This window comes from Nematostella vectensis, chromosome 2, assembly GCF_932526225.1.
Source record: "Nematostella vectensis chromosome 2, jaNemVect1.1, whole genome shotgun sequence".
Classification (NCBI taxonomy): domain Eukaryota; kingdom Metazoa; phylum Cnidaria; class Anthozoa; order Actiniaria; family Edwardsiidae; genus Nematostella; species Nematostella vectensis.
Window position 1 is genome coordinate 5,689,982 of NC_064035.1, and position 22,710 is coordinate 5,712,691.

General features: G+C 39.9%; 2 protein-coding genes and 1 non-coding gene across 4 annotated transcripts; 1 reads left to right on the plus strand and 2 right to left on the minus strand.

Moving 5' to 3' along the window:
- Window positions 1-685: 685 nt before the first annotated feature.
- LOC5517846 (2',5'-phosphodiesterase 12) lies at window positions 686-4,192 on the minus strand. The gene has a single exon (XM_001637858.3). It carries the CDS (start codon window positions 4,190-4,192, stop codon window positions 2,324-2,326), a length of 1,869 nt encoding a protein of 622 aa, XP_001637908.3. The 3' UTR covers window positions 686-2,323.
- Window positions 2,290-18,574, plus strand: LOC5517847 (leucine zipper transcription factor-like protein 1). Of its 2 annotated transcripts, none has more exons than XM_032362369.2 (12): window positions 2,290-2,427; window positions 6,266-6,387; window positions 6,560-6,754; window positions 7,619-7,682; window positions 7,787-7,864; window positions 12,028-12,093; window positions 12,270-12,356; window positions 12,634-12,699; window positions 14,673-14,732; window positions 15,243-15,287; window positions 17,619-17,722; window positions 17,882-18,574. In XM_032362369.2, exons 1-12 carry the CDS (start codon window positions 2,383-2,385, stop codon window positions 17,898-17,900), a joined length of 951 nt encoding a protein of 316 aa, XP_032218260.2. In that variant the 5' UTR covers window positions 2,290-2,382; the 3' UTR covers window positions 17,901-18,574. The 2 variants fall into 2 exon arrangements, with proteins under 2 accessions (XP_032218260.2, XP_032218261.2); XM_032362370.2 differs by lacking the exon at window positions 2,290-2,427 and adding an exon at window positions 4,378-4,516.
- Window positions 18,575-18,789: 215 nt separating this feature from the next.
- LOC116601505 lies at window positions 18,790-21,402 on the minus strand. The gene is made up of 3 exons (XR_007306821.1): window positions 21,090-21,402; window positions 20,137-20,243; window positions 18,790-19,282 (listed from the first exon to the last, which is right to left on the minus strand). It is a non-coding gene; the product is annotated as an uncharacterized LOC116601505 (transcript).
- Window positions 21,403-22,710: the final 1,308 nt, after the last annotated feature.

Genomic DNA, 22,710 nt, shown 5'->3' on the forward strand with positions numbered 1-22,710 from the left:
TCGTTATGTTCATGTCGTTATGGTTGGGCTTATGTCAAAATGTCGAATCATTCACACTTGAACATGCGAGTGCACGCGCCCATGTCGTTATTTCATTGTGTCAATAGTGTGCACCAGGCATTACGGCGTGGACATAATGACATAAAAGAAAATACATGTGTTTTTCTATTTTGTCGTTATGTCGGGCTTATGGGTTTATGTCGAACCATTCACACATAAACAGTGCGCGCGCATGTCGTTACGTCACTAGTGTGCACCAGGCATAAGGAAATCCAGAATGCGCGCCGGCTATATTTTGTGAACTTGTAAATAATCAACATATGGTTCTAAGTAACTTATGAAAGAAAAACAAGGACATTTGCCACAAACGGAATGCAAATTAAAGAGGCCGTCGACCTGGTAACGGTATTTTTCAAGAATGCTACCGTCACCAATCCAGCACAGAGAAAAACTACTGGACACTATCTAAAAGCTATTTGATTATCTTCTTGTGAGTAAATTTGGCGCGATGCAAACATATTTACATCTACATACTCTTTCAGCCGTCTATTTCGCTCTAAAGAAATGACGATTCCACGGTTTATTTTCACATTGAAACGAACATTGACACAAGCATGTATCTCCGGCCACACCAAGATCACAGAACTAGAAATAGTCATAATTTTAAATATTATCAAGAAAAAGCTACAAAGAATAAGTATTTTTATTCTTTTTTCCCCCGAACGATAAGACATTGGAACACTTTACCTAATGAACTTGTCGAGCTAGGCTCAATCGAACATTTTAAGCGTGACCTCGAAATCTATCTTAATAATAATAAGAATTGAATTTTAATTTTATAATTTTATTTCTATATATTATTGAATTGTATTATTGAATTTTCTTTACATTATTTAATATTTTATATATTCTATATATACTTAGTACCTATCCATGTATATATGTATATATTTTTATTTACTTATCTCCTTATTTATTTATTTATATGTAAATACTTTTATTTAAGGTTGGTGTGATATCGCAAGATTTTTACCGACTTAATAAATGTAGATGTAGATGAACGTGCGACTGCCCCTTTCAGTGTCAGTGACGCACTTTCTTTTTCAACAGACGGACAGAGTGAGGGGAAGTGCCCGTACATGTTTCATTTGCAAAATGTGTTTTTCAAAAACAAGGAAGTAGGACCATTTTGTTCGGTGGATTGGGGTGCTCCCCTCAACTCTCACCTACAATCATTGTTTGCAGTTATTTGCAACCGCGCGAAAACATCAACGTTTAAAGTATCACCATTTATTGGCTATTTATTCTAAAAATCAGTTATCTTTTAGACGACCTTTTCGCTCTCTCATACACAATCACCATTGTCATACTTGGCAGGAGGAGAAGAGAGATAGCTAACACCAAGAATTTACAATAAATTCTAATGAAAAATTGTAATGATTGAAAAAAAGTTGGTGTGCTTCACAAAAAATAGCCGTGGCCCTGATAAGATCACGAGGGCTGGTGGATAGATTGCAATGTAATGCAATGCCAAAGTCTTTCAGAGAAAACTTTGAAAGTGTGTCAAAAGTCTGTATCGAAATTTACAGGCAACCAGTAAAGCCATCAACACCTAAATATGTGTGGAACGTTTATTGTCTTCTGACGAATCAGACGAGAGAATTCAGACACTGAGACTTGTTGAGACGTTTCTAGTTGACTGTTTGAATATCTTTCGAGTGATTGGTTGGAACAAACATTTACTTATTTCCGGTGTTCACTGTTTTACTGGTCGTACTGTAACACACCCCTAAAAACAACTGGTGTGGTTACTGTAACAGAATTGAGTGGAACATTGATTGCTATTCCACACCAAAAAATATTATTGTACAAGAAACAACCGAGCAGACAAAAGGTGTCCAGACTTTTTTAATGTTTAACAAAGTTTGTGATCATTTTTACTGTTTTCCTTGGTCAAAAAGGATAAAATCCTTTTCACAAATTATAGCAAAATGTAAAGACCATTCAACTAGAATTGTTCACTCATGAAAATAGCTTTTGCCACCCCTGATTTTATTTCTGTGCATTTTTGTGGCTACCTTGAAAAGTATTACAGTTTCAATGATTTTATTATGCTCTCTGTTTAGTTATGGGAGAGGACCTAGCAGGGCTGAAAATAGTGTGAACAAATCCTGTAAAGCCAGGGTGGGTGTAGGAAAATAAAGTGCCGCCAGCTAGAGCACAATAAGACCACCTGTGCCACCACAGCAACTTGTAAAGCCTGATTACTTGTCCATATTCACTCTAATGAGTTCACTCAGGATAGTGCCTGACATCTCTCACACTAGAATTTACATTTCAAGTCACACACCAATGCCAAGTGGTCAGAGGGCATAACCACTGATGGCAAAGCCAGGTGATTTCTCAGCTCTTCTTCCTCTGGCAAAGGTACTACAGACTGCACTTCAAAAAACTTGCTATCACAAAATATGTAATCAAGGGTATCTTTGAAGCCATGAGTGTAGTTTGTAAAAAGTGGTGTTCCACATGCATTCACAAAGCTGAAACCATGGGAGAGATCCAGTGTATTGCAGTGCTGATCTACATCCTCATGAACTAGCCAGTCATGATGTGTCCTCGCAACATGCCCTTTAGTCAGTAACTGAAACAATCCCGTGCGAGGGGTGCTGTTGAAGTCTCCACAAAATAACACAGCAACATCTATATTGTCATCTCTCTCACTTGTCAGCTCATGCACAACTGCTTTAGTGTGATTCAGAATAATGGCAGCTTGTAGCATTCTAATGTGGGGGGAATGTGGTCGGTAGTACAAGTGAGTATTAACAACACATATAAGTGGACTATTATCATTATTGCCCTTGCATTTCAAGACAGCAACTTGAGCAATGGCGTTCCTTTTGATTAAGCTTTTTAAAAGAGCTGGCATAGGTGAAATGTGTTGCAAAATCTCTTCTTGTGAAAGGTGTGAGAGAAGAGACTCACGTAAAACTACATCACAGGTTTTTATCAATTCAAACTTGTCTCTGTTAAAGAATATTGCTTCTCCTTCTGGTATTTCTCCTGCTTTGCACTTAATTATTCCTTGATATCCCTCCAGTTCCATACAAGGTAGTAAAAACCCATCAAACAGCTTCTGCCCACACTCTTGCAAGCAAATAATATCTGCATTGTATCCAATTAGCTCTTTCATTAACACCTGCTTACGGTAACCAATGTCAAGAGCATAAGGAGGGCAGTATGGATAAAGAACATTCAATGCAAATTCTTCCCTAGCATAAGCATCTGCTAGTATATTGTAAGATACACATCTAATATGTCCCGGCTCAAGTTTCTTTAAAGTGTACAAGTGCCTGTTCTCGAAGGGGCAGTGACCTGGTTCTGCAGCGACTCTGATTGGGCTTACTGTCTCAGCTTTCAAACCATTAGTTGGATCTTGTCTTGAGGGAGTGCACACAAGCTTCAGGTAGCACCCGATGTCTTGCAAGCATGGCTTATAGCAGAACTCAGTTCCAACCTCTTCCCAAGCACATTCTGTCACCGATGGCAGGGAAGCTGCAGAAGGTTCTGGATTCTCAGATCGAAACCATTCAAACATGCAGTACTTTAGCTCTGCAAACTCTAGCTTAATGACGGGGTACACAGGAAAGTCTACCATTATGTGACTGGGGAGAGAGAGTGAGAGTACGGTTGGAGGATTTACCAGCACTGAAAATTGTTCTTCCCCAATTATCAGTACAGACCCATCTTTCCACGCCTCGACATTAGGAAGATCTTCATCCACTAGCGACCCCTCGAACGTAAGACTAGCACTTGGAATGCTAACATCCTTGCTTCCTTTTCCGGCTTTCTTGTCTTTCTTACGTGATTTCTGATTCGCTGATAGGGTAATTCTTGCCAAAGATTTCTTCAATTGTTCAGTCTTTGCACGCTGCATGTTTTTCTGTTGACCCCCGTACGAAAACGATATTCTTATATCATTTTCTTCTTCAACACAACGGATACTAACAATAGCCATTATAGATATCCCGTATCTTCTTCTGTCTGTGTGTATTCGTACAACGGATGGATTTATCAAGTTACCGATTTGTGTCGATTTTAGTGAGAGAACGAATCGCCTTCTTGCGGTGAAGCTACATAGCCCACCCCAGGAAAGTTGTGTCTTTGCAGCAAACTTGGTGGCGTTGTTTAGCATCCAGTGGGCTGAATTATGCCCTCCACTTTTGTTACAGTGCACACGTGCATCTTCCTCGAAGGGAAGGCAAGTCTCGAGAGCTCCTCTCCCGTGAGGCCTGGGGCCGGATGAGCGCTGTGCTGAAAGCACGGTTACCAAGCAGGGTGAATTGTCATGGCGGCGGTCAACGCTCTAATTTTATAGCATGAAAAATTAAACGGCGAATAACCGGAAACTCTGAAAAACTTCACCTGGGCGTACTTTGAAACCAGAATCCAGTCTACTTCGCATAGATTCTAAATTGTGTTTAAAAGTTGTATCAATTCTGAAAGCTTCAGTAATATGGTAAGTGGGCTTGATATTATGATTTGCCCGATATTTTTTAGATGTAGCGCTAGCCGAAAGATAAGTCTCGACTTACTTTCGTCTTATTTTTGCAACTCATAATGTATAACCTTACAGTTGACTTGTCTCATCTAGTTTATTGTTGCACTAGGGAGCGTTTCTAGTAGCTTCGTTTTCGTCGTTAGGAACGCTCATAACCCTGCTAATGTTGTTTAGATTATGATTGTCACTCGAATTTGCACCTGTTTTTATACTCTTGAATTATATATTCACAATTCACACATAGAACAGTTTTTTTAACTCTTATTTCTTTAGCGTTCCATTCGTAAAGGGATTTCTCAAAATCATTCGAATTTGAGATTTGCAGAGGTGCTCTATGCATAGCCATTACAAGGGAGTAGCCCCTCCCCCCACTAACACACACCCATGTTCTTATCTCACCTATACATTCTTAATATAAGCAGCCATTTGAAATTTAATTTGTTTGATAGATTTGCAAAAATTCAAGTTTGAAAATTTACACATTGACCCCTCAACCGGTCAGTATTGGCTTCGAGAAGTACCCATAACAACAAAAAAAAAAATCATAAATGCAAATTAACACATGGAGATAAAGATACTCAGGTATCAGTCAAAGGGATAAATGGTTTAAAGATATGCATCCACCCAAGGTGATATCAAATACTCTTTAGTCAAATAATAGCTCAGGTTCTTTGACAAATTTCAAATCGAACAAGGAAAAACAGCAGAACAAACCCTCTCAACAAAACACACAAAATTCCACACAAGAGAAAGAGATCAGCAAACACAGCCCAATACACAAATAGATACCTTTATTCTGATCCTCCAGGTCCATTTCTGTGCCCTCAAAACATAATGTCTTCTCTTGAAGGCTTGTGAAACCACTTGTTGACATAACAGATTGCAAAGCATTGTGGGGAGCACCAGTCAACACTCCAAGTCAGACTCTTCTTTGAAGTCTTTTCACTCCAAAGCCAAACAAATCAATTCCAGGTCATACAGACCCAGAATAGCAGTGTAAATAAGAATGCCAATCACCCACCCCTTTGTTATTCTTTATCATTTAATGTACAGCTGTTTATTCGCAAGGAAAAGTCTAACATGTTATTGACGATATTTTATTGGAAATACCTTGGTTACTTGCTAAGAGATCACATTACTTTTTGGTTGGCAAATTAGCGTGCACTCATGCTTTTAGTGACAAAATAACAGCAACAAAACTTCATATTTAGTGCCTATGAATAAAGCCAGAAAAGTTATTTTTCAGGAAGTGTTTTTTTTATTAAAAGTTTTTTTTATTTAAAGTTTTTTTGTCGTCCTTTGGTGTGATAGGCGGGCCACCCCAAAGTTCATAAGATTACATAGTGCAAGTCCCCTATTAAGATACTGGCGAGCTTTTGAATGTTCTTGTTTAAAATTGCCTTAATCCCTGTTATTTAAGGAAAAGTTGTCCCTTAAAATAATGAAATCAATGTTTGTTTGCAGTAATTATCCAGTAGTTTGAAAAATGTGCCTTATGGAGAGGTTTGACATAGAAGCGCTTTTTGCAAGAAATATTTTATCAGAGGAAAAAGATCAGAATTATTGGCAGATTGACAGAGATCATGAATGAATGTCTTTGTTTTGATTTTTTGGGGGAAGTGGGTGGGAGTAGCTCAGGATCTTGTTTTGGGAGTGGTAGGAGTAGTCAAAGACTAAAGAAAAGAATTTTATGCTTTGTTGTTGTAGGATATTGGGTTGAATCCACACCATCAGCAGAATGTGGTCAGCTACCTCAGATTTGCAAGGTTTAACAGAGGGCAGAGGATAAGGAGTGTTGAAGCCTGTTTTGAAGACCTCAAAGATAGCAGGTAAAAAGAGACCTTTTTAATATATTGGTAATTTTTTTTTGCTGGTGCATTTGTTGTTAGCCTTTACAGTATTTCAGTTTTTTAGCACGGTATTACAATATTCAATATTCACTATGATTCCCTCCCCATATGGCCCCTTTCAGTATGCCAAATCTCAGCTTATTGTCCATAGACTTGTTGAGGATACCTACACACTAGATGAGATCACTGAGATGCTGGATGGCCTGTGTGCTGTTGTCCGGGGAGAAGTTGAGTCAGAGCTCATCAACACTGCCCACACAAATGTGCTTCTCCTGAGGCAACTCTTCAGCCAAGCAGAGAAGTGGCACCTTAAGTTGCAGGCAGATATCTCTGAGCTAGAAAACAGGTAATTTTGTGTCAATGTTGCTGAGAGGTGTGGCTCAATGTTCTCTTGAGCCCCACTTGCTTTAAAGCATTTCACCACTATGCTTGTGAAGAGGACAAAAGACAGTTTGATTTAGCCCTGTTTCATGGTTAAAGGGTTTTACCTTTTAAAAAAGATATAGCAGCTGCTTACTGTATACCTCTTAGAAACATGTTCTCCTGAATAGGTGAATAAGTCCTGCATTAAGCCCTGCCATTGAAGTTAAAAATAGTTTGAGTTGCACTAGGCCGAGATAAGTTATGGGCTGGCTAACTATTATCTACTGGTTGAAATACCTATACAGTGGATAGTTATTTGCCAGTGTTGCACAAAGCATGGATATATTCAAAGCTCATTTACCACTAAATGGCTTTCCATTACCATGGTTAACTTAGTATGTTATGCTCAATTCTTACGAATATAAATTGAAAGGCAAAAGACACATTTGTTGGGAAAAATGCATTGTGGATAAGCATTTATCCTGTGGATAGCTCTTGTGAAACCTGGCCCATGTAGTCTATGTAAAGATCACTGAAATTCGGGTAGAATCTTAGGGTAATTGAGTGCATCAATTTGTAAGCATGTCACTGAAAATGGTACCACAGGCCAGAGTCTCCCCACTGTGGTTGTACATCCCCCCCCCCCCCCCCCCATACAGAGGTTATTGAAGTTCTCTGGCTTATAGTCCTTGAACCAGGCCCACTATCTTGAGAAGAAAAGCCTGTGTCAGTGAGCTCTCGTGGCTCAGCAATTCCCACCTCCCTTTTGAATGCCTCACCTCCCAGTGACATTCATGGTTGTGAAAAATAGTAACAAACTAACTTTCTGTTCTTGAATTCTTCCAAGGGAACTTATAGAGGAAATAGCGAAATTCGAGGAAAGAGAGTTTACGGCCTCCTCAAAATCACAGGTATTTGAACAAAATAGGATGAAACACCATTTAATTGTCAATAATGTTAATAACTTAATCTAAGATATTATTTGTCTTTAAGTTCTGTGTTTGTTTGTTCCCAGAGCAAGCTTTCCAAGCTGTCACAAGTTTCTAAGCTGGAACCACTTAATGAAGGTGGAGCTGTTCCTTTGTTGCAGACTGTAAGTACTGAATAATAACTGAATAATATCCTGGGAGAAGGGCTCCGCACCTGTTTGGGTATCGGGGTACCACCAAGGGTCAGTAAATACTGAATACCTATCCCTATATCCTGGAGAGGGGTAATGCACAGGCCCGCAAATGATCCCCTGCCCGCAAATGACCACCAAAAAAGCACACGGTTTGCCCGCATATGATCCTGGCCCGCAAATAACTCCCAAAAAACAACATAGCAGGCCTGCAAATGATCCCGTAATAATTTACGGAATGGAAAGCGGAATGAAGTGCTCGACTCTAACCTAGACAAAAAAAACCACTTTCTTTCTATAAAAGAATTTTAAATGGATGAAAATTATACATTTTAATTTAAAAAAGGAAAATACATTTAAAAAATAAAGCAATATACTATATTTCTAATAGAACCATTTTCTCTGCACTATTTTAAACTTAACACAAAATTTGATCAATCATTTAATCAAGAGTTTTTTTTAATCGAACACCACATCATTATATATTTTTTAGTTGTGGATTGATTATACTAATAATCTTAATCGTGTTTTTAAAAAAAGAAAAAAAAATTGATGTGTTCCCTTGATTTGGTTAGAAATTGAAAATATTTTATTGTGTTTCCAAAAGTAAAAACAATCTTGCGCTTTTATCAAATATATGTAATCCATGGAATCAGAGAAAAACAAGTTAGAAGTATATTTGTAAGCAAGAGATCATGATCATAATACTCTCTTGTTGTAAGCTAATATTGGATTGAATTCTGCATGTGTTTTTCTAGAATTCCCGTATCCCGGTCGCTAAAAAACACGCTAAATCCCGAATACATTTATCATAGGTTATTGTGATAAAAGTCTAGTCTTTCCACATAAATACAGAGAGTTAAGAGAAAATAAATTGCTTTATTTTTTTTTAATGTATTTTCATTTTTTAAATTAAAATGTATAATTTCCTTTTGCAAAAAGAAAGCGTTCTTTTTGCATAGAGTCGAGCACTTCATTCCGCGTTACATTCCGTAAATTATTACGGGATCATTTGCGGGCTTTATGTTTTGTTTTTTTTTTTTTTGGGGGGGGGGGATCATTTTCTGGCCGTAGCCCGAGTGTCAGGCCCTTTTATCGTTCCCTATGAATGGCCTGATACTCGGGCTAGCGGGCCGAAGATCATTTGCGTGCCTATACAGTACTCAGCCCCTGTTTAGGTATAGGGGTGCCGCCAAGGGTCTGTAAGTACAAAAACCCTGCAGTGCGAACAGAAACCCTTTCACTGCAGTGCGAACAGAAACCCTTTCACTGCAGTGCGTACAGAAACCCTTAAACTGCTGTGTTTACAGAAACCCTTAAACTGCAGTGTTTACAGAAACCCTTTCACTGCAGTGCGAACAGAAACCCTTTCACTGCAGTGCGTACAGAAACCCTTAAACTGCAGTGTTTACAGAAACCCTTAAACTGCAGTGCGTACAGAAACCCTTTCACTGCAGTGCGTACAGAAATCCTTTCACTGCAGTGCGTACAGAAACCCTTAAACTGCAGTGTTTACAGAAACCCTTAAACTGCAGTGCGTACAGAAACCCTTAAACTGCAGTACGTACAGAAACCCTTTCACTGCAGTGCGTACAGAAACCCTTTCACTGCTGTGTGTACAGAAACCCTTAAACTGCAGTGCGTACAGAAACCCTTAAACTGCAGTGCGTACAGAAACCCTTAAACTGCTGTGTTTACAGAAACCCTTAAACTGCAGTGTTTACAGAAACCCTTAAACTGCAGTGCGTACAGAAACCCTTTCACTGCAGTGCGTACAGAAACCCTTTCACTGCTGTGTGTACAGAAACCCTTAAACTGCAGTGTTTACAGAAACCCTTAAACTGCAGTGCGTACAGAAACCCTTTCACTGCTGTGTGTACAGAAACCCTTAAACTGCAGTGCGTACAGAAACCCTTAAACTGCAGTGCGTACAGAAACCCTTTCACTGCAGTGCGTACAGAAACCCTTTCACTGCTGTGTGTACAGAAACCCTTTCACTGCAGTGCGTACAGAAACCCTTTCACTGCAGTGAGTACAGAAACCCTTAAACTGCAGTGCGTACAGAAACCCTTAAACTGCAGTTCATACAGAAACCTTATTGCTGTAGTGCGTACTAAAAACCCTTTTAATGCAGTGCGTACAGTAAACGCTTTCGCTGCAGGGCTTCCAGAAACCCGTTCACTGCAATGTGTCCATAAACCCTTTCACTGCAATGCGTCAAGAAACCCGTTCACTGCACTGCATCCTTAGCCCTCTCCCTGCAGTTCAGTTGTTGCAAAGTAGCGCCTAAAACTGATACGTTAAAGCATTTTTTATACCATATACGCATAGTTTCTTATCACGAGCATACATGCATGCCCTACTTATCTAGAATATATATCCGTATTGAACTATGCAATTGTACATATACTCGAAGTCGGGAAAAAAACTGTTTGGTTTTATGAACACAAGCTTCGTCTAAAAAAAGGTCAATCAAAGAAAAATTATCGGGAATGGTTGCGATACGCAAGGTGATTGAATATTTCTTCAGTGACTTGCTCGATCAATTTTCCGTGAAATCTGCGTGGAACCTAGGGAAGATCACTGCGGTCGTCTCTTTTGTTTTTCAACATTTATTGCGCATATCACGCAATAATATATGCCTTATATGTCTCTTTTATGGCAAGATTGACCCGTTGTAAATATTCTGGTAAATGTTAATCACTTTTTAGGAGTATAATGCACTTGTGATCTACCGATCACTGGACTCCAAAAAAACACGAACCCATTTCCCTGGAGGTTTGAGCTATGCGCTGGTCGATGCGTCATTAGACCCGTGGTAGTGTTTTATGGTGTGTTATTTTGCTCTGTTGTGACGACATGCTGAAAAATCGAACATTGGCGCGTAGAAACGTTATCCTGAAATGAAAGGAAAAGGCAAACATATAGAACAACGGTGTATCTGTATAACATTTTTTAGAGAAAAAAGGAACAAATTTCAAAGTTCTTGTCTTGATGTACTTGTGAAATGAAAAAAAAAATCGAAAGTAGACGTTGTGTAAATGAACGGTGCGTTCTAGTTTGATAACCTAACCTGTCTTTAAACCTTTGTAACTATAAAGACTTCGCTACGCACTTTACTGGGATAACATCTTAACAGCCCTAGTCATTGGTGCTTCGAAGTCATCCGCAAGTCAAGTGAAAAAAGGAAATCAAAGCAAGAGGTGTGCCAAAGACATTGCTTCGGTGAAAATTCTAACAGAGTTTCTCCGTATATACAAAGCACAAGTATACAAGGATTTTTTATTTTGCTTAAAATTATCCCTAAATCAGAGACTTTTAACTCCTCTCTTAAAATTTTATCCTCTGTCGAAATCCGAACTAGTCTTTAACCAAATTTCGCCCAAAAAGAGAAAATCATCGCAGCTCAAACTTAATTTGCTTGGTTTTCTTGTTTCTTACTTGAAAGGAGTTTTCCTTTCATGAAAAACATTTCCCGTGATTATTTTATCTCCATAGTTGCGTCTTTACCTCATCGTATTGTTCCAGTCTTTATTCTCTCGACAAATCATGGCAATGTTTCCCGGTTTCTTAACCACAAGGCATTATCCGCGGTTTTTTCCTTTACGCTTATTGGGCTTTCCTCCGAGTATGGATCGCCTGAAGATTATTTGAAGACGCCTCGCCTCTATGACAACGCTCGCAAAACCGTTTACATTAAAAGGATTGTATACCAAGCACTCGCCAGTATTTCACTAATACATCGTGAAAACATGGGCTACACTAGTATATAAAACAAGCTATGGATAGAATGCCCAAAGCATGGCCATGATACTTCAACTCTCTGAGAAAGAACTTTTGACCGAGCTCATTCAGGATCAGCAAAAGGTTGGCTTTGTTTGCCGCGGTATACTTGTTCATGTTGCAAGTTCTATGAGGTTATTCAGCATTGAGCGAACGACGAGCCTTTTAAAAACTTTTCGATAGTAATTATAAACGATTTTCTCGAAGTTTAGTCGACCTGTAATAAGAAATAACTAGTCTACAAATTAGAGCATTTGCTTATTTGCATCCATATATACAAATAGGCTTTTTATTGTTCTCGGCCCAGCACTCTTAGATAAAGTTAGCTGAATTGGTTCTGCTTTTGTTTGTAGGAGATCAACAGACTGAATGATGAGAACACGAAGTTGAAGGGCCGCCTGAAGGACCTCGAATCTAGGGTAAACCTTTATGGTGGCAGCGTCAATTAAAGCATGTTCATTACCCGTAATGATCACGTCGTTCTGGACATCAACTGAAAGCTATCTGCGACCGGATTCTGATTTACAACAGAGATTGTCGTGCCAGTTGCACGAAACGCTTTATTTATCTTATGTTTTATGTATCATTTCTTCAGGCAACTGGGGTTCTAGGGGAGAAAAGTCAATTGCTGGCGAATCTAGAGAAGACACAGGCCGAGCTAAAGGCCAAGGGAAATGTCAAGGTGAGAAAAAAATTAAACCATTAATGTAGGATCCTATCATAGTGTCCCAAAGAAAAAGACTTTTGTTGCTTACGGAAACCAATCTGAAAATGTGATGATCTTGTGCTTCCCTTGTTTCTGACTCCCCTCTATACAGAAACAGACTGATTGCAATCATAAGTCTGGGTTAGTGTGTAACCACTAATTTTAAGAAAGCCAATCCTTTTAAGCCCTAAGCGCATAGGTATACCCTCTATATATAGACCCCTTTGTGTTCATGTTCATCAACCTGTTGCAGGCTCATGGCAAGGAGCTGGCCCAATTGGAAGAACAAATGGCTAAAGTCAAGTTGGAATTGAAAAAGGTATGACTAAATGACTAAACTTCCTGCCAAGTGTGGTGGTGTATTACTGCACAATGTTGATTTGTAGTGTTATTCGTCGAGTTGGAATTGAAAAGGGTAGAAGCAATTCTCTGTTGTGTATTCTTATCCAGTGTTGTTGTGTATAATCATCTGGTCTTCTGTAGTGTTGCTGTGTATTGTTGTTCAGTCTTGATGTTTATAATGTTGTATATTGTTGTTTACTGTTTATTGATAGTGCTGTCCAGCGTGTTTGTGTTTTGTTGATCAATAGTGTTGTCCAGTGTTGATTGATACTGTTGTCCAGTGTTGATTGATACTGTTGTCCAGTGTTGATTGATAATGTTGTCCAGTGTTGATTGATAATGTTGTCCAGCGTTGATTGATAATGTTGTCCAGTGTTGATTGATACTGTTGTCCGGTGTTGATTGATACTGTTGTCCAGTGTTGATTGATAATGTTGTCCAGTGTTGATTGATAATGTTGTCCAGTGTTGATCGATAATGTTGTCCGGTGTTGATCGATAATGTTGTCCAGTGTTGATTGATAATGTTGTCCAGTGTTGATTGATAATGTTGTCCAGTGTTGATTGATAATGTTGTCCAGTGTTGATCGATAATGTTGTCCGGTGTTGATCGATAATGTTGTCCAGTGTTGATTGATAATGTTGTCCAGTGTTGATTGATAATGTTGTCCAGTGTTGATTGATAATGTTGTCCAGTGTTGATTGATACTGTTGTCCAGTGTTGATTGATACTGTTGTCCAGTGTTGATTGATACTGTTGTCCAGTGTTGATTGATAATGTTGTCCAGTGTTGATTGATACTGGTGTCCAGTGTTGATTGATACTGTTGTCCAGTGTTGATTGATACTGTTGTCCAGTGTTGATTGATACTGTTGTCCGGTGTTGATTGATAATGTTGTCCAGTGTTAATTGATACTGTTGTCCAGTGTTGATTGATACTGTTGTCCAGTGTTGATTGATACTGTTGTCCAGTGTTGATTGATACTGTTGTCCAGTGTTGATTGATACTATTGTCCAGTGTTGATTGATACTGGTGTCCAGTGTTGATTGATACTGTTGTCGAGTGTTGATTGATACTGTTGTCCAGTGTTGATTGATACTGTTGTCCAGTGTTGATTGACACTGTTGTCCAGTGATGATTGATAATGTTGTCCGGTGTTGGTTAAAAATGTTGTCCAGTGTTGATTGATAATGTTGTCCAGTGTTGATTGATACTGTTGTCCGGTGTTGATTGATAATGTTGTCTAGTGTTGATTGATAATGATGTCCAGTGTTGATTGATAATGTTGTCTGGTGTTGATCGATAATGTTGTCTGGTGTTGATCGATAATGTTGTCCAGTGTTGATCGATAATGTTGTCCAGTGTTGATCGATAATGTTTTCCGGTGTTGGTCGGTAATGTTGTCCGGTGTTGGTCGATAATGTTGTCTGGTGTTGATCGATAATGTTGTCCAGTGTTGATCGATAATGTTGTCCAGTGTTGATAGATAATGTTGTCCGGTGTTGGTTGATAATGTTGTCTGGTGTTGATCGATAATGTTGTCCGGTGTTGATCGATAATGTTGTCCAGTGTTGATTGATACTGGTGTCCAGTGTTGATTGATACTGTTGTCCAGTGTTGATCGATAATGTTGTCCAGTGTTGATTGATACTGTTGTCCAGTGTTGATTGATAATGTTGTCCAGTGTTAATTGATACTGTTGTCCAGTGTTGTTTGATAATGTTGTCCAGTGTTGATTGATACTGTTGTCCAGTGTTGATTGATAATGTTGTCCAGTGTTGATTGATACTGTTGTCCAGTGTTGATCGATAATGTTGTCCAGTGTTGATTGATACTGTTGTCCGGTGTTGATTGATACTGTTGTCCGGTGTTGATTGATACTGTTGTCCAGTGTTGATTGATCCCGTTGTGAGTTAGATCTGTGAGTCACAAATATCTTTTCGTCTCCAGTCACAAGAAAACACCTCCAACATTGCCGCCTCTCTAGATGGCGATATCGCCGACGCCAAGGTAAACACGCACGACCTCTAGGGGCGGCCACTTTAGAGATGCGATCAGCCCCATTACTAAAAAGCGATCGCTATTGTAGAACTATCGAGAAGCCGTTCATCACTATGTTTATGGATGCCGGTGGTCTGCACTATCAGACTTCTGGGTTTCTGGGCTTCTTCTCCACTAGAATTACTGTTAGATTCTATCGGTCATAATAAAGCATAAATCATGAAATACTCTATAGATAACAATATTCTCCAAATGTAAAGATATTTCAATGTTCAAAACAAAACCAAGGCAACAGTCTTTAATTAAGGCCAGTCACGCCTTCATTGCGCGCTCCCACTCAATACACAGTCACAAAAAGCATTCATTTCCATCGGCGAGCTCAAGCGAGTAAATGAGATACTTTTAATCGATACTCATGTATCGGACTTAAATTATGCATGGTTGGTTTGAATTTTTCTTGCAAGTGAACTGTGTATAATCCTTTAAGTTTGCTTAGATCGATTTTCTCTCTTTTCCCAGCATGAGATCCTTCGCCTTCGAGAAGAGCTTGAACAAGCGCAGCAGGTATGCCCTTCGCTTATATACCAAATATCCAACATCTCAGGTATCTATCTAAATTCATGATTGATTGGACGAGTGGGTGGAGGAGGGTTTTTTTACGCTCCCGCACAATACCGAGTCGCACAAAGCTATTTCAATTGGCTTGCTCAAGTAAGTAATTGATATATTTCCAACCGTTATCGCCAATAAAGTACCAGACAATATTCAGGTGTAGTTTTTTTGAAGTGTTCGGCGTGACATTGACTAAATGACATTCAACGATTGGCTTAGACGGTTGATTGACTACGCGCTACTCCCAAGCGAAGCAAGGATTTTGGATTCGCCGAGGTCGCGCAACTACGAATTAGGCCCGATTCGTACGTCGCACCTCTGCCGTGCCGAATCTTATTGCTTTGATTCAGCACATTAACAGTTCGACGTCTGAACCAGTCGTGCTGCACGGCAAAAGCACGACACCGATTAAAACGTCGAGCTGTTGATGTGCCGAATCAAATACCATATTTTTTTCATTTTGTACAGAAACTCCGCATCAAGTCAACTTTTACTACTCACAACCTATTGAGCGCGACCTATTTGGTGCGCCGTCTGATTCAACGTTGAACCCAATGTATTTGTGTCGATACAAATAGACAATTAGATTCGGCACGGCAGTAGCGCGACGTAGGAATCGGGCCTGTAACTGGCTGCGGCTGTAATTTAAAATATTAACAAAAAAGGAGTGTATAACAGGGTAGTAGCGAATTATATGGGATTAGGGCAAAGCAGGTTTATTCTCAAAATATTGGGATCACGACAATTTTATGGGGATCTGGCATATAATCTTTTCGGGATCTGGCAGATAATCTTTTCGGGATCTTGCATATAATCTTTTCGGGATCTGGCATATAATCTTTTCGGGATCTGGCATATAATCTTTTCGGGATCTGGCATATAATCTTTTCGGGATCTGGCATATAATCTTTTCGGGATCTTGCATATAATCTTTTCGGGATCTGGCATATAATCTTTTCGGGATCTGGCATATAATCTTTTCGGGATCTTGCATATAATCTTTTCGGGATCTGGCATATAATCTTTTCGGGATCTGGCATATAATCTTTTCGGGATCTGGCAGATAATCTTTTCGGGATCTTGCATATAATCTTTTCGGGATCTGGCATATAATCTTTTCGGGATCTGGCATATAATCTTTTCGGGATCTGGCATATAATCTTTTCGGGATCTGGCATATAATCTTTTCGGGATCTGGCATATAATCTTTTCGGGATCTTGCATATAATCTTTTCGGGATCTGGCATATAATCTTTTCGGGATCTGGCATATAATCTTTTCGGGATCTGGCATATAATCTTTTCGGGATCTTGCATATAATCTTTTCGGGATCTGGCATATAATCTTTTCGGGATCTGGCATATAATCTTTTCGGGATCTGGCAGATAATCTTTTCGGGATCTTGCATATAATCTTTTCGGGATCTGGCATATAATCTTTTCGGGATCTGGCATATAATCTTTTCGGGATCTGGCATATAATCTTTTCGGGATCTGGCATATAATCTTTTCGGGATCTGGCATATAATCTTTTCGGGATCTTGCATATAATCTTTTCGGGATCTGGCATATAATCTTTTCGGGATCTGGCATATAATCTTTTCGGGATCTGGCATATAATCTTTTCGGGATCTTGCATATAATCTTTTCGGGATCTTGCATATAATCTTTTCGGGATCTTGCATATAATCTTTTCGGGATCTGGCATATAATCTTTTCGGGATCTGGCATATAATCTTTTTGGGATCTTGCATATAATCTTTTCGGGATCTGGCATATAATCTTTTCGGGATCTGGCATATAATCTTTTCGGGATCTGGCATATAATCTTTTCGGGATCTTGCATATAATCTTTTCGGGATCTTGCATATAATCTTTTCGGGATCTTGCATATAATCTTTTCGGGATCTTGCATATAATCTTTTCGGGATCTGGCATATAATCTTTTCGGGATCTGGCATATAATCTTTTCGGGATCTTGCATATAATCTTTTCGGGATCTGGCATATAATCTTTTCGGGATCTGGCATATAATCTTTTCGGGATCTGGCATATAATCTTTTCGGGATCTTGCATATAATCTTTTCGGGATCACTTAATAAAATCAGGGATCACGATTTTCTCGATTTCAGTTTTGGGATCTCTTGGAAGCAAATTTACCTAGTTACCACCCGGGTTTAAGAGGGAGCACTTTATTATAGGGGTGGTTTTCCTATAATGGACGTCTCTATGGTTTAGTTGAAGATGGGTGATACCTGAAACATACCCTGCTGGTCTGTTTTAGGAGCTGACGAAAAAGTTCAACGAGACATCACAGTACAAGAACATGAAGCAAATGTTGACGTCCAAGAACGACCAGATAAAAGATTTACGCAGCAGACTGCGGAAGTAAGCACATGGCCTTTATTGTGGTACACTAGAATCCTGCTAACCTGAACTCTCGCTGTTTTCCCCTTTTTGAAGGAAGAAACTGAAATCCTATTTACACTGCATAGAAGTGCGGTCTCGTTATAGTTTTCGCTTACGTCTTAATTGTTTCATCGCTAGGTACGAGCCGGACGCCTAACAAACTGGACACCGGACGCGGTTTTCTTCTTGCTGCTCTTGATCTGATTCGAGTTACTGTGGTTGAATTTCACTGTTGTACTATTTAATTTGGAGACCACGTTTAATGTCATTAAATGAGTATTGAAGAGACAAGACATTTGCTCAGCTACCATGTTGTTTGGAATGGGGAATTTGGTTAAAGCTATTGTGAGAACCAAGCTATGACATCATGCAACATAATTTGTTGCAGTGCCTGTCGAGCACATTTGTCGCTGCCACCATCATGATGGTTGGCGAATGCCATGTGCATTTTGGTTTAAGCTGTTCTAAAACCTATTATGTAAAACATTTTTTAGCGTTTCAGGCACTGCTTCACTATTTTGTTCTGACTTTAATATTGATATCATTGTAGCCTTTTAATCCCATTCCAGATGGTAGCACAGGGCCTCTTTTAAGTGCTTAAAAGCACTGTCTGTGATTAATGGTATCTCTGAATGGTAGCACAGGGCCCCTTAAGCACTGTCTGTGATTAATGGTATCTCTGAATGGTAGCACAGGGACTCTTAAGCACTGTCTGTGATTAATGGTATCTCTGACGCAGTTCGTTTCAGCCAAACCTATCGTGGCGAAGTTTTACATAGATTTGATGTTATTGTTAAATATGGGTTTGAAAAATTACAATATGTACAATGACTTTGCGTCTCAATTGACCTAGAAGCCCCACCTCTCCCAAGCTTGTAGATTTTCCTATGAACTCACACCCTTCTCGCCAGGATATGCTCACACAAACACCCCCCACCCCCCTATACCGGCTATGTATATACCCCTCCCCCCTCCAACACACATCCCTTTTTAGGTGTAGGACGAAATGCTCTCAAGGTTCCAATAAACATGTCTAAATCCATGTCTTAACGCCCCTGAGTATTTATTTATTTAAACAAACTCCTTTTTCCTAATAGTTGACTAGTATTTCTATTAATATAAGAACAAATAAAAAAACTTTTTATAGGAACGTTCAACCATAAATTACCTTGCCGGGAAAAATATTTTCCTCGTTTCACACACACTATATTTTTGGGAGTTATATCTTACACACATTGTTATATCTTACACACATTGCCATATCTTCCCCCTCCTAAAAAAAACTTAATCGCCTGGTGTCTCTTGGATAAAAACATTCCAATTTGTGATAATTATTGCCTCTATACTATAATATTTGTGAATGGTTAGATATTTCAAGCTTTTTCTATTATTCTATTTTTTGCGACTTTTTTTAGACGACTTTGGCTTGCTGTTTTTTTCGCTCTTCTTTTTCGCTGATTTAGATGTCTTGGCTTTAGCTTGATTGGTTGTCGCTGTAGTTGTTCGAATGATGAGTATACGCTCTCCTTGACACTTGGGCTTCAAGAAAAGGTGTAAAGAAATTTAACCCGAAGGCCAGGACATGTAGCACCGGCTTTGTGGAAACTATGAAACATATGGAACAGGCGAGTACACATGGGAGGGGGGGGGGGGGGGGGGGGGGGGGGGGGGGGGGGGGGGGGGGGGGGGGGGGGGGGGGGGGGGGGAGGGGTGCGCGCGCACCCCCCTTGGCGGTCAAAAAGTGTGTCATTTCTTATTTTTTACATTTCTTCATCCCCCCCCCCCCCCCCCCCCCCCCACCCGCGCCTGTCCTCATATGTCCACCTCCAACTTCTGATCCTGAACTCTCCCACGCGGCTCGGTATAGCTGTGGTCTCTCTCCGAGATCACAGTTAGACTTAGTCGCGTGGGAAACTTATCCATCGAGTGAGTTTTTTCAAGGAAGCTACCGTGCCTCGTGTGTGTTAGACAGTAGCTCATGAGTAATCCCTTAGAAAGACAAGAGGTTTAGAAAGTATTAACTTTAATTCCAACGTCATTACGTAAAAAAACCTTTAGCCTAGCACTTGAGTGTTTGCGCATTAGATGCGAGCTGTTATGCCAGGATTTTTTTGCTATGTAAACATAACGTGATGGATGTCAAACGACTTGGCGCCGTTAGCAAAACGCAAGCAACGTAGACCTGTTAATACACCAACTTATGATAGAAAAAATATATATATCCTTCAGTTTTTGTACCTTTTAGAAGCCGAATTGAGAAAAAGAGTGCGGGGGATTTAGAAAAGTGCGCGCCTTTCCCAACAAGCGATGTATCAAACTGTGCAATCCAAAATGCATTTGACTCTTAATTTATAAATCTCGCTCGTATGGTAAAAATCTCGTCGCAGATTTACCTGGTTGCAGACTCGACAGGTCGTCTCGGTAACCATCTCACCGTGGAACTCTCCTCGCTTACACGACACTTGCAGTAGTTTGTGCCACAGTATTTGCATTTGAACATCTTAAGCCAAGAAAATAATCAACAATCCTGGTCTTATAGAGGAGAAAATATTAAAAGTGCTCTTATTCCGAATATACTTCTGTAACGTCAGTTAGAGCGTCGCTAATGAGTACGAATAAAAATGGAGTCTAGTTTTCTGTTCGGTTGCGTTTTTATAAGAAAAATCGAAGAAAAATTGTATGTTCGGGTCGTGAATTCGCACTTTTAAACAAACCTTTAAGTTAGGGGCCTGGAAATTTTACTTCTAACATTTTATTAGGGGTCCAGTCTAAGATCCAGTCTTATGCTACAGTTTTGTAAAGGGGTTCAACGCCCGTAAATATAAATTTGAGCTAAATATTATATTTGTTTATGAGAGATGTAAATTTCACCTGGGATGCACCTGTTTTGAGCAAATACTCAGCAAAAAATATTAAAATAAACTTGTTGAAAGTTGCCTGTGCATATACTTTATCTTAATTCTTCTGAGCCTCGAAGTACCCGAATATAAAAGTAAAGGATAGGACGGTCCGATTAGAGTGTACCACTCTATCTAGTATCCAAGTTATAGTCCTAACTCAATTTTTTTGCTCTCGACGGTATTGTCTGAAAACAAACTCCAACTAATTTGCACTAGGCAGTAGCTGAGTAGGCGACTAGGCAAGCCATTCATAGGATAGTGACATGCTCCATTCAGATGCGGGTTGCCTTCTTTTTTGTTTAAATTCCCGTTGGTGGTTTTCCATGCACATTTTGTCGACATAATTCTTATTCGCACTAGTCTTTGGGTGTTTATTTGTATAACAAAACAATATTAATAAATAAAGCTCAGCTCAGCTCAAGGTATTTGTTCGATAGAGAACTTACCAAATTGTGTTCCGTACATCCCCAACGGCACATCTCTGTCTTGTGGTGCTGTAGTTATGCCTTTTTGTCGCGACTTCTAGCTATAATGATGCGCTACTGTAATGCGACCGTCGCGTACGTTCGCCCTTATAAACGCGCTGTCAGCGAGTCGTTTGCATTACGGCAGGGGACAATAGGCTCCAGTCTGGCCTTTTGTTATCGACCATTGTTAGTGGATCTTACCGTAAGTACGCAAAGTCCCTATTAATTGATCCAATCTCTAAAGCGAGCTTTGTTTAAATAGATACGACGAACGTCACTCTGCGCGTGCGTTGTGACCCTATGGGCAATTTGCTGAAATTGAAGATTGGGATGTTTTTCTGTTGTTTGTTTCACCTCTGCCCCGTTCTCGCCATAGGAAATAGGAGGCGAGATACCAACACATGACTCGAGTAAAACCTGATATGTTGTACCTCAATGTACGAGCGATACATGAATTATAGGGACGTCTTAGGGACGATATAGGACGAACGAGCCAGACGTCCGTCTAGAGATGTCCGCTTTATGGAGATTTGCTTTTAAAAAGAAGTGAAACTTGAAATTTGTTATACCCTATACGATTAAAGTCGTTATTAGCCCGAACACCTTCTCAAAAGCAGCCCTAAGTAATAAGTTCACGAAAACGTTTTTAGGTGTTCCTATTTTTAATCATTTATGTTAATATTACTTTGACCGGCAGCTTATTCTGAGAGAGGGGAGGGGGATAAATTAAAATGCATCACAAGGAAAACGGGGCAGTATTACAGAGAACGCAAGTCTGTCACATCGTGATGTTGAAGCCCTCTACCCCGTGTGCTTTTATATGTGTAGTGCTATTTAAAAGTAGGGCTCCGCCTGTTGCAAGTATTTAATAAAAGGCGGTCAAACAAGAACCCCTGGGATAGGGAAAAGGTAGTAATGAATGTGTAAAAAACAGTGTAAACGAGTTTTACATTGTAAAGGCATAGAAAGGATTTATCTAATGAGACCTTGAACTTACAGATGTTAAAGGAGGTAGTCTAAAAACGCCCATAATGCATTGCTTGCTCTATAGTAGCCAGCCGTTTACTATCTTATCAGACTTTTCCCTGCTCGATAGATTATATGGTAGGTCCCAGGTATAAAAGAATCTTATACAGGGTCTTCCTATATCTGTCTATAAAACATATGATAGGATAGGGCTCTGGGGAAAGCTTACATATAGCAGCTTAGTCCTCGAGTTATCCTCGGGTAGTCCTCGGTTGTCCTTGAAAAAGGCCTCAGGTAGATCTAGGGTAGTCCTTAGGATGGCCTCTTGTAGGCCTCGGGTCTCTCGGGTAGTCCTCGAGTAGTTCTAGGGTAGGCCTTCGGTCTCTCTCGGGCAGTCCTCGAGAGTTCTAGGGTAGTCCTATGGTAAGCCTCGGATTTCTCGGATAGTCCTCGAGTAGTTCTAGGATGGTCCTCGGGTAGGCCTCGGGTCTCTCGGGTAGTCCTCGAGTAGTTCTAGGATAGTCCTCGAGTAAGCCTCGGATCTCTCGGGTAGTCCTCGAGTAGTTTTAGGGTAGTCCTCGGGTAGGCCTTCGGTCTCTCTCGGGCAGTCCTCGAGTAGTTTTAGGGTAGGCCT

What these genes read in the sequence shown, in the direction of transcription:
- LOC5517847 (XM_032362369.2), top strand. Translation starts at nt 2,383, where the DNA reads ATGGCAAAGCCAGGTGATTTCTCAGCTCTTCTTCCTCTGGCAAAG. An exon ending in CTCTTCTTCCTCTGGCAAAG is followed by an intron (nt 2,428 to 6,265) that starts GTACTACAGACT and finishes TTGTTGTTGTAG; the next exon opens with GATATTGGGTTGAATCCACA. An exon ending in TCAAGTTGGAATTGAAAAAG is followed by an intron (nt 12,700 to 14,672) that starts GTATGACTAAAT and finishes TTTCGTCTCCAG; the next exon opens with TCACAAGAAAACACCTCCAA.
- LOC5517846 (XM_001637858.3), bottom strand. Translation starts at nt 4,192, where the DNA reads ATGCTAAACAACGCCACCAAGTTTGCTGCAAAGACACAACTTTCCTGG.